The 12,604-nt window shown below is 42.7% G+C and overlaps 1 protein-coding gene across 5 annotated transcripts in view; it reads left to right on the forward strand.

Moving 5' to 3' along the window:
* LOC126360357 (phosphatase and actin regulator 2) overlaps positions 1-12,604 on the forward strand; it is a 717,887-nt gene that overhangs the window by 375,036 nt on the left and 330,247 nt on the right. For all 5 annotated transcript variants that reach the window (XM_050007705.1, XM_050007703.1, XM_050007704.1 and 2 more), the window contains exon 3: positions 3,538-3,666. In XM_050007705.1, coding sequence (XP_049863662.1) covers positions 3,538-3,666 — 129 coding nt within the window. The remainder of the gene's footprint in view (positions 1-3,537; positions 3,667-12,604) is intronic.

Consider the following 12,604-nt stretch of genomic DNA (forward strand, 5'->3'; position numbering starts at 1 on the left):
AACCGTCAAGATTACAATTTCCGAAGATCTCTCATATCCTACCTCAAAGATTTCTTTTCTCGTGCAAAAGACTGCAGAATCATTCCAGTGTTTTCGCCTTACTAAGCCACATTCCGTCTTTATGAAGAATTATACAATTATGCCACTCTGCTCAAAAAGATATCTGAGCAATTAGTAACGTGTAGATGATGCTTAGATGTAATTTACTACACGAGTTAAAAGTTTCGTGACACGGTCAAACTTCAAGCATAAAGCTTCCTGGTGGATTTGTACAGTGACAAGAAAGAAATATTGGAAATGAACCATCTTTAACACAAAGAGCAAGAAACTCAGAGTCCTTTCCAGTCATTGGAGGCGCCCCATCTGTTATAGCAACAAGTGTAGAGAATACAAAGTTGCTACGTTTCGCAAATTCAGAAATGCTTTAAATATATCTTCCCCGAGATACATTCATGGAGTGGCAACACTTTTACAAACTGTAAAATCATGAAGACCAGAAAAACAACTCTCAAATATCGCATAAATACCAGTTCCTTCATCACACTGAAGCGAAAGATATTCATACGACTGCAGATTCCGATACAACTGAGATTTTTAGTTTTTAAAAATCTGTTCAACACGTCTAGCAACAGTTTAGCGAACCAGTTTAAGTGCATTTACAGGAGACATAATGCAGATTTATCTTTGTGACCATACAACAAAGATTCCGCAGCAGTGCTGCTTGGTGGGCCATTGTCACGTTACTATTTTTGCTGAACTGGCTTTGCATACAGACTATAATGTCAGTTTAGATTCTAAGTCTCTAATTTTGTTTTCGTAATTCAGTATTAACACGAAAGTCACTATTAACGCGTTTGCGATTTGTCAAAAAATTACATCCTACATTGTTTCTCGTGGAAACACGCACACCAGTGCTACATGAAACAATACTCTCCTCTCACTTGTTAACTGTCTTTGACTTTTGGCCATGTTGTATTAAGAACAATAGATCACATACAAAACACGTAGCTGAAAGTACACTCACAAACTCCCAAGTTATACTGGGTAACAAGTAAAGTCTACCGTTTGTTCAGGGAAATAGTGAGCACAGCTTTGAGAGTACAAACGACAATTTTGTTCTGAAACCAGATTTAATATTAGAAGTCATCGGAATAGAAATGTACTTGTGTAGAGCGCGAGGAGATATCAGAACATATCACGGGCACCATGACACGTGGGGGCGCCGCGTTGGACAGCCCTGATTACGTGATAATCCATTTTACACAGTTCATATGTACTCCTCCTCCTCCAGCCATAGCACTGCCGTCTAGGAGCGGAGATGAGACTCCATCAATGTATGGACCACAGCCAACGGATCATAATAGCTACAACTGTGTGGGGCAGCATGTTGTAGAATGTATCAATGTGTCAGATGTGTGACCGATAGAAAGGCGACAAGGGAATGTGGATTCATGGGCCCTGGATGGAGCGCTGGTTTTACCCTTGACATACCCAGTCAATTTTAATAACACCATGAGTCTAAATTGGAATGTTTTAGGGCTCCTGCTATTAGATAAGCGACTTTTTCACTACGCTGTCATGGTACAGCGGGTGGAGGTACCTGGTCGGGTGCAGGGGTGTACCTTCCGCCGCATGACAATTCGCTATGGCCTTCCAATCCCTCTCGACTGATTTACCCCTTGACTCATTCATTCTTAATATCCATTATGTCTGTCCTATGTTTAACCTCTTTGTGGTTCAAAATGGTTTCGTCTATAATTATGACGTGTCCAGTATTGAGGAACCCGATGGCCATAGCCGCATAATCCATCCATCCATCAATAATCGTTCCACGCTCTTTCCCTACATTTGCCCAAAACTTTGTGTCATTATAATTTTTTTAAAAACAAACGTTCTAGCGCTGTGTTTTCAGCAGCTTGTTAAGTTATCTTAGATAATCATTTAATGTTTATATTTATTATAGTTCTTTCAGGTACAGTTGGTAAAATTCTACTGTATTTACTCAGCAAATTTCTAAACAAAAGTCAAATAATAATTAAGGACGATTTATTGTAAATACGATTTTATCGTCCAAATGTTGCGTCAGTTTTAACTGCTAGTCCAAGTTCTGCTCGAAAGCGTAATACACTTGATGCTCTACTTAGAATTAGAATTTCTGTGTTTAAAGGTAGTATTGTTGAGTTTTCAGGTCTAATAATCGGAATTCATCAATTTTAAATATCTGAATTCGACAAAACAATACTGCTCCTCCCAATCAATGTTAAAACTGTAAGTTCTTTGTCTGTTGTATTGAGAATAACTGATCACACACAAGACGCGTAACTGAACCTACACTTACAAGCATCTTGCATCTGTTAGGTCATCCGATATTTAGAGCAGTCGTATTGAACAAAACGCAATGGAAATGAAAGTAATAGTCGGTAGGGCTGTTAAGACAGTTTCAGTTAAGTGTCTGTAAAGTATACCTCGATTTGTGTAGACAGTAACTATGGTATGATAATGAAAGAACAATAACTGCTCAATCATGTGATGATGAATGTGATCATGTGGCCTCTAATAGTTCTCATAAAATGCCAAAGCTTTATTTGCAGAGAGGCCTAAAACTGATCTCATCTCACTTATTAGAGCCTAGAGCCTATACGCTGATGGTGACGGTACTTCTCAAAAACTATGTTCTGCAGGAGTAATTTTTTTTTACACGTCTAGTTCCGTAGGAGCAAATTTCCGTCATGGAACGTGTTAGTACATGAAATTACAACATAAAAGTAGTCTCAGATCAAATAAAATGCAAGCCATAAGTTTAAGTAAACGCAATAAACAGTATAACGTAGGAATCAGCAGAATAGGAGTACTCTTCAGTTCCAATTTCATAGCGTGTGCGTTATTGCTAAGATTTTTGAATTCTTGTGAAATCATTGTTTTGTAATCATTCTGATGATATGCTTATGTTAGCTCTAAATATGATTGCTCTATTTGTAATCATTCTGTTTCAAATAATAATAACGAATATTACGATACCAGTAACTGAATAGTACATTCATTATTTATCAGACACTCTGCGCCGCGCTCAGTGGCCGCGCGGTTGGAGGCGCCATGTCATGGATTGCGCGGCCCCTCCTGCCGGAGATTTCGACTCCTCCCTCGGGCATGGCTGTGTGTGTTGTTCTTAGCATAAGTTAGTTTAAGCAGTGTGTAAGTCTATGGACCGACGACTTCAGCAGTTTGGTCCCTTAGGAATTCACACACACAGACACTCTGCAAGTGTCAGATGCTTTGTGTTGGTTCCGTCCTATGATGTACTGTTGTGTCTTCTGAAGTCATATGTGTGCGAACAGAAACAAAACAGAACAATGGAAAATGTTTTTGGATCTATATTATTTTCTGAATGTAGCTAGCAATGACAGACAGAGACCTAGCTTAGGTTGAAAGCTGACAGCTTCAGTGTTTGCCAAGCGGTATCGAAGACTTGACTTACTTCGGAAAGTAGCCTCTATCAGATGTCAGACGTGTGACGTGCGGTGTTTCGTGATGTTGCAGCGCTGGAGCGGAAGATCAGCGTGCGCGCCAACCGGGACGAGCTGGTGCAGAAGGGCATCCTTCTGGCCGCCGACACGCCCTCGCCGCCCGCCTCCGCCCCTGCTGCCACGCCCATCTCCAGCCTCACGGGTAAGCTGACGATTGTTATTACCAGCAAAAAAACTCGCACTCTGTTAACTGCCAGTCGCCACAAGGGTTTACGTCCAATTAGAATAGGGCGGCCGAAGTACAAGGGCGGTTTGATTAGTTCAGTAAAAAAAGCGAGAAACCTGTTTGTTTAGTAAACAACTCAACTTAGCCTACTTCTTGAAATCGTCCCCTTGATGGAAGTACACTTGGTCCAGCGATCCTCCAGCTTTTTTTATCCCGTCGTAAAAATGGGTTCAATCAAACTTTGCAAAATACTCGTTGACTGCAACTATCACTTCCTCATATGATGAAAATTTCTACCCAGCAAGCCACAGTTTCCGGTTAGGGAGCAGGAAGAAGTCACGTGGGACTACGTCTGGTGAGTAGGATGGATAAGGAACCAATTCAAAGCCCGATTCATGCACTTTCGCCATTGTTATCACTGATGGCTGGAGTGGCGCATTATCCTGGTCAAAGAAGACTGCGCGCCAGGTTTGATGTTTTTTCAGCCAACCAAAGTTTCAGGCGACCAAGCAATGAAGCATAATAGGATCTACTTATGATTCTGCCTTTTTGCAAATAGTCTGAGGATTATTCCTTGGAAACCCGAAGACACAGCGGCCATCACCTTACCAGTTGACAAAACGGTCTTTGCCTTCTTCGGTGCACTTTCACCACCCTTTGTCCACTCTTTTGACTGCTGTTTTGGCTCTACATCTACATCTACATTTATACTCCGCAAGCCACCCAACGGTGTGTGGCGGAGGGTACTTTACGTGCCACTGTCATTACCTCCCTTTTCTGTTCCAGTCACATATGGTTCGCGAGAAGAGCGACTGTCTGAAAGCCTCCGTGCGCGTTCTAATCTCTCTAATTTTACATTCGTGATCTCCTCGGGAGGTATAAGTAGGGGGAAGCAATATATTCGATACCTCATCCAGAAACGCACCGTCTCGAAACCTGGACAGCAAGCTACACCGCGATACAGAGCGCCTCTCTTGCAGAGCCTGCCACTTGAGTTTGCTAAACATCTCCGTAACGCTATCACGACTACCAAATAACCCAGTGACGAAACGCACCGCTCTTCTTTGGATGTTCTCTATCACCTCCGTCAACCCGATCTGGTACTCAAGTATACTCAAGTATAGGTCGAACGAGTGTTTTGTAAGCCACCTCCATTGTTCATGGACTACATTTTCTAAGGACTCTCCCAATAAATCTCAACCTGGTACCCGCCTTACCAACAATTAATTTTATATGATCATTCCACTTCAAATCGTTCCGCACGCATACTCCCAGACATTTTACAGAAGTAACTGCTACCAGTGTTTGTTCTGCTATCATAAAATCATACAATGAAGGACCCTTCTTTCTATGTATTCGCAATACATTACATTTATCTATGTTAAGGGTCAGTCTGATGTGTTACAATGTATTCACGTTTCATCGACAGTTACAAATCGGTGCAAAAAGTATTGCAGATTACTATTAAACATTGCCAAACATTGTGTTGAAATGTTGTGCCCGATGTGCTTTTGGTCGGCACTCATCCTACACACAGCAATAGCGGCACTCATCCTACACACAGCTCCCTCATAGCCAATTCTGCACGCAGGATATTATGCACTCGCTCATTTGATATGACTGCAGCTTGAGCAATCTCACGAATTTTTATTTATTACCATGGATTCTGTCAGGGGTTTCCTTTGTGGTGACCTCCATTGAACGGTCGAAGAGCACTTCTTATTTGGTGCTTGTCTGAGCAGATCGTTCTCATTGTTAATGGACAGTGCGCGTGAACTTCATCCAACCCTTCAAAAGAAAATGTTAAATAACCACACAAACTCTGTTTCTTCCGTTTTCAATCGCAAGCGACACACTGGCCAATTCAGACGGCTGTTAACAAACAACTCTGTGCTGTATATTGTTGAAATTCCTTACGCGATCCTGAAATAATCAAGCTTACCAACCATGAAGGCGCAACTGAAATGTTCCATTTTATCATAGAAATTTACCAGACTTACCAAACCACCCTTGTATGGAGTAAATTTTGTTCTGTGTTAACGACCCACCCGCTTCGCACGGTAATTTTAGGAGTCGATATGCTTACGACTTGCTTGGTACAGCTACAGTTTTGTTCACGAACCAATGTGTAGAGTTATGATTAAAATTCAGAGAACAACAATAGTTAATTGAATAGCATCACTGCTAATATAAGATAATCGATGTAAGCAGTGCCCGTCAGGCAAGTGCTCACGAGGCACGACTTTTACTGCATTCCGCCTCCAGTGGCAGGGGGCTGTACGGGCTCTACTACTGGATAGCACGTTGCAAGGCACCCCAGATATGCTCAGTAATGTTCATGTCAGGTGGCCAGCAGAAGTGTTTAAACTCAGAAGAGTGTCCCCGGAGCCACTCTGTGGCAATTCTGGACGTGTGGGGTATTGCACTGTCCTGCTGGAATTGCCCAAGTCCGTCGCAATGCACAATGGACATCAATGGACGGAGGTAATCAGACAGGATGCTTACGTACGTGTCACCTGTCAGAGTCGAATCTAGACATGTCAGGGGTCCCATATGACCCCAACTGCACACGTCCCACACCGTTACAGAACCTCCACCAGCTTGAACAGTCCCCTGCTGATATGCAGATCCATGGATTCATGAGGTTGTTGTGTCCATAGCCGTACACGACTATCTGCTCGGTACAATTTGAAACGAGACTCGTCTGACCAGTCATCAACAGTCCAGTGTCGGTGTTGACGGGCCTAGCAGAGGCCTAAAGCTTTGTGTCGTGCAGTCATCAAGGGCACACGAGTTAGCCTTCGGCTCTGAAAGCCCGCATCAAGGGCACACGAGTTAGCCTTCGGCTCTGAAAGCCCGCATTGATGATGTTTCGTTGAATGGTTCGCCTCTGACACTCCCAGCATTGGAATCTGCAGCAATATGCGGAAGGGTTGTGCTTCTGTGACGTTGAACGATTTTCTTCAGTCGCCGTTGGTCTCGTTCTTGCTGAGTCTTTTTCCGGCCGCAGCGATCTCAGAGGTTTGTTGTTTTACCGGATTCCTGATATTCGCGGTACACTCGTGAAATGTTCGTATAGGAAAATCCCCCCCCCCCCCCTTTCATCGCTTCCTCGGAGATGCTGTGTCCCATCGCCCATGCGCCGACTATAAGACCACGTTCAAACTCACTTACATCTTGATAAGCTGCCTTTGTAGCAGCAGTAACCGATCTAACAACTGCGCCAGACACTTGTCTTATACAGGCGTTGCCGACACCAACGCCGTATTCTGCCTGTTTGCTTATCTCTGTATTTGAATACGCATCGTATACCAGTTTCTTTAGGGCCGCTGTATATAAGGCGTGCAGGCCAACGCGGGTTTTCGCTACCGGGAAACCTGCACGTTTACGCAGACGCATACGCATACACGCGCCGGTCTCCGGCCGTAGCTCGCGCCGGCCTGACGCTGCACTCACGCCAACACTATCTGAACGGCGAAGGCGTTCACCCAGGCTGCTGCAATGCCAGTCTGGCGAGAGCCGCATTTTCTATGACACGTTGCCTCACATTTCCCTCCAGACCTCTCAAGAATACCAAAAAATCTGTTCTTATCAGCTCAATATTCCGATATGTTCAGCATCGCAAGTCGTTCAGGAAGCCGGTGGTCGCTTGCGCTGGCCTCCTGGCAGTGGCGACTCACGCCAGGCCGGTGCGGCAGTTGTACGGCCAAGCGCTAATCTCCTGTGCCCTCAGACATTCCTCATGAATCAGCCTACCTGTTAGTGGAAGTCGTACCAAAATCCCTACAGTAACTACCGAGAGAAACCAGAACATAAAGACAGCAACTATCGCGGGGTACCTTAATTTATGTATGTACGGAGTTGTGTGAGAAAAGAAGCGAGATTGACAACACTGCGGCCGTGTAGGCCGGTTGTGTTTATCCCATCCAGATGCTCAGTTCGAATTTAACACATGTGCAGCCAGGTGACTTTCGAGAGCGCCATCAGTGAAGTTGTGTTTTTGTTGTGTGCAACGAAAACGGAACAGCGGAATTTAGAGAAACATTATGCCGTCAAATTTTGTGTTAAACTGGGGAACCTGCGAGTGTGATCTTTGAAAAGTTGAAACAGACCTAAAGGGAACATTCCTTAACAAGAGGACAAGTTTTCGGCTGGCACATATCGTTTTTGGAAGGCTGCAACACATTGATGATGGACCTCGCTGAGCAATGCTGATTTGCGTTTTCGACGGTAGGAGTATCGTGTATAAGGAATGGGTTCCACCAGCACAAATTATCAACCAAGTGTTTTACAAAGACGTCGTTGAGAGGCTCCGGGAAAGGGAGAATCGAGGGAGACCGGACATTCCACACAAGTGGATGCTTAATCATGAAACGTCCCGTGTCACACGGCCACTTCCATCACGGATTTTTTGACCTCAAGAGGCATTCCTGGTTTTCCACAGCCACCTATTCACTTCATATGAGTCCTTTTCTTTTCCCGAAATTGAAAAATGTCGTAAGAGGATGTTATTTTGGGACTCTAGAAAACATTCAATGGAATGTGACCGACATGTTAAAGGATCTAACAGTTGAAGCCTTTCAGCGCTGCTACCGAGACTGGAAACGGTGTGTAGCTGCTGAAGGGATGCTGTGAATGGGCCAATATTGTTGTTTGGGAAAAATAAAATAATTGGCAGATGTGTCTCGACATTACCCAATACATCTATCTTGTGTAAGAGGTGTGTGAGGGAAGTAATGAGACCGATTTTTATCAGTCTCATTACTTTCCTCACACACCTCTTACACAAGATTGATGTATCCGGTATTGAGGAGACACATGACTGTTACGAAGTAGTACTTACGTAGGTTGCTGATTATCATTACATATAAATACTTTTTTCAGCTTTGTTTTGGACCCTCCTTGAAGTACCATTATCAACGCAAATCACAGTTCACCTTATCTGAAATCAAGGTCACACCGTTTCTTTCCTTTCTGATACATGATGATTGCGCTACACAGTTAGAAAATGTCCAAATTTATAGATAGTCTGAAATCGTATAAGTGGTGTGACAAATTGTTACAATTTAATTCTACAGTCGAACTGTTTTGTAGGGTCGAACTAATTGATGTCGGAGACGTATAGTTGCCGCACAACGTACAGCGCCTGAATTCACAGGACTAACAAAACGTATGTGGGAGCAATGAATTGACGAACTGTATGTGGGAAAGAAAACATGGCGAGTGTCAATAAGATGTTCGGTGCTCCGCATCCCTACCGACATGGCCCACTGAGAACAACAAAATTGGAGGAATTCGAAGACTATCGAGTCGGCACGAACCGTAAGCTGGGAAGAAGACACGCGAGTAACGAAAGGTTTCAGGCGGAAAAGAAACGGTACGTTGAGCCTCGTGGCATATTCATTAACCAGTACTGAATACCTACGATTTCTAGGAACTCAATGTATCTGCCAACGTGGCACGGGAAAAGAAAACTATATTTTAATTTTTGGTATCTTGTATGCTTTGAAAATAACTCTGCAATTCTGCAGTCATCTATCATGGTATATCCCTGTTTTCTTCCGTTTAGCCTTTGGACATTGTACAGTTGGGGAATCAAGTAGTTATTCACAACGCTGTCAACAATGTAGTCTGAAAAGCATGAATCACCCATCTGGCTCTTTCGTGAGCGTGTCACTCTTCACACAGCATAGTGATTTTTATCAGTCTGATGTTAAGGACACTTAGTTGGATGGTGTATAATAAAACTCTATCTAAAATTACTCAGTTCATTGTATTGTTTCATGCACCTAAACAAGAGTTACTACATTGTCATCCCCAAATTATAGATGATACAAAAAGGATCTGTTGAAACCTTTCAAAACCTCTTCAAGCCTGAACAAAACTGTGATGGTGAGACGGAGTCATCATTTTCCCCCTTTTTTTTAGTTATAAATATTGATCAATTACGTCGAAGTCTAATTACAGATATAGCGTTTACATAATAAATTTATACATTTACATTCGTCAGAATTCGTTGTAAACGGAGTAAGAAGTTTTCCTTTAAGTCACGAAGTGGCAACTCGAGCTTACTGCTTCTTCATGAGCCGGCCGTGGTGGTCGAGTGGTTCTAGGCGCTTCAGTCCGGAACCGCGCGACTGCTACGGTCGCAGGTTCGAATCCTGCGTCAGGCATGGATGTGTGTAATGGCCTTAGGTTAGTAAGATTTAAGTAGTTCTAAGTCTAGGGGACTGATGACCTCAGATGCTAGGTCCCATAGTGCCCAGAGCCATTTGAACCATTTTTCATGCAGCCTCGTTATTACTTACAGGTGTCCTATTTTACCAATCTCTTTGCTAAACCCAGATTATTCTTCTCCCTTGTGAAAATCTAGTTATATCCTATACCCCATATAGCAGACCGTATATGCGATACCATAATCCGTTTTACGGAAAGCATACGTACTTCCCTAACTCCTGCACGTTACATGACCCGGAATTCAAACCTTAGTGCGCCATCACATGATAACGAGACACACACATGCCAATGGAATTTATACAGCGCGCAAAATTATATTTGGTTCTGTAGCACTGCTCATTCTCACAAACTTGGAAGTGCTATTCACAGTTGTTCCTAGAAACTAACTGGGATATCTTGTTTATGGACTTATTGTTACCAAATGAGGAGCGTTTTTTCAAAACTCGATGAACACAAAGGCAATTAATTTTTGAGCAAACGCGTTTATACATACCGAAACACTAATTACATAAACGAGGTAATGTAAAATTTAGACCGCTTTTGCAGACGCGATTCCGATTTTGTGCTGGACTTTTCTAAAATTTTCATTGTTTATGTCAGAATAGACGAGGGTCGAAGTTATTTCAAAAGTACCACAGTATAACACGTTAGTATTATACTTTTCCATAAATGTTTGGGAAGCAGAAATGCAAAATAGCAACAGATGCTGTTGAAATATAACGCAAAATATTGCCTACAACAATAATTAACTGGAAATTCGTTGATCATTTTCGACAATGTCCTCTAACTCTTCTGCTCCTTCTGGTGTGTTAAAATGTTTCACAAGTTTTAAGAAATCATTTTTCTTTTTCTTGCTGACCACGTTTTTCTTTTCCAAGGTGGAGAGGAAACGTGAATAGCCGTCGCTTAGTTTTCAGATCCCGGTCTCGCTCAAAATAGTTATCTAGTGACTAATATACGATATATCGTAGTTCTTAGTTCACGGAGAATGACTGTGGTTCTTGGTCTAAGGGTAATCCCCATTATCTTGGAAAGAAACGCCCCTCATGTTACGATACAGGCTCAGAAGCCATCACGTTGGGTTTTGACAAGTACGTGAGTGGAAATTCTTTTTTGGACGTGCTGGAAACTGGTTAATATTGCAACTTGAAACGTAGGGAATCGTGGATCTTGTGTGGACGGAACTTCAGCACACTTTACTATTTAGTTGCTCGAGTTCCTTGTTGAGCAATTTAGAGCTTCAGTTCAGCAGGATCTCCAGCTCCAATGTTGAAATGACCACCACGAAGCCCAAATCTTGTTATTGAAGGTACCTCGTTGCGAAGAATAATCAAGTGTAATGGGCTCATTGTCGCTATAAGACAAATGAAGAATTGCGCAAAAGTGTTGAGGAAGCCTTCCGAGGTATAACTCTTGACATATTCGACAAGATGTCAAGGAAGGCAGATAGTGCATACACAGATTCGCTAGATACATAGTTTTTATATGTAAGTATTTCAAAATACGACGTACTGTTGTGTCCAACGGGTACGAGACTTCTCGGGCACACTGTAGAATAACCCTAACCACGGACGCTGATTAATGCAACGAAGAGGAACGGAAACATCCTCCACCTCCCCCTTCCTTTCCCCGTCCAATGAAACAGCCTGCAGTGAGCCAGTAGTACCAACAAAATGATGAAACTAACGGGTGGCAAACGTGCGCTCTTCGTTGTCGTTTCCTTCGAAGAAAGACAATCATGTATTATCATTTTACAGTATTAGTGACAAATTTCTGGAGACTGATACAACGTTTAAATACGTAGAAATTGCAATATGAAGTTTTCCGATGTGCAGTCTATAAGCGAATTCAGTTGACCGACCAGTCCTAGATTACTTTTGCTACTGTTTCCCTATGTTATTAAGCAGGTCTGACGGAGGACGTCGAAGGCAAAATAAGAGCTGGCCCATACGAAAATGGAACAGAGATGCTTAGGGAAATGAAACGGGGTTCTTTGGAAGTTAAAGTGACGTCTATCTCACGAAATCAGCTTGTGTGGATTTGGAATCCAATATTAGAGATAAATAGCGCAGCAGCTGTGGTGCCTTCATCGTATAACCGCGTAATAAGAGTATAGGTGGGTGTAGAGTTAAGTCATTTTCTCGCCTTGACGAGAATGGAATTGGACTGAGGTTAGCTCCACGTTGCAGTTATCTGTCCGTGTGGTTCAACATTTCAAAAACTAAAAGTTCATAGATTTCTCAGGATACCAGTGACATTACTGCTCACGAAAATGCTACACCTGTCCTGAAGTCATCTGCGGCTTCTTGAAAAACATACAGTCGTAGTTATGTGAGAATTTATCTAAAGTCAAGGAGACTTTTAGATTTAAATGTATCTGTAGTGTGTTCAGCTTAAGTGGCTTAACCTTGTCCCCACATGTGTGTTCAACATTCATTTACTTTCCTTATTTGCGATTCGGGAACATTAGTGATCAGAACAAACGCGGAAGCAGCTTAGTTTCCGTAAATATTGCTATATAGGTGTCTAATTGACGTTAGACGTCAGCACGTGAAATTTGCAGTAATTGGATAGAAAAAGTCTCATACATTGTCCTTGCACAGTGGAAGCTTCCAACTAAATTTCTAAGATGAAAATACCAAAAGATATACCGCATGTAAGAATGCCAAGACGGGAA

This window comes from Schistocerca gregaria, chromosome 1 (genome assembly GCF_023897955.1).
Source record: "Schistocerca gregaria isolate iqSchGreg1 chromosome 1, iqSchGreg1.2, whole genome shotgun sequence".
Classification (NCBI taxonomy): Eukaryota; Metazoa; Arthropoda; class Insecta; order Orthoptera; family Acrididae; genus Schistocerca; species Schistocerca gregaria.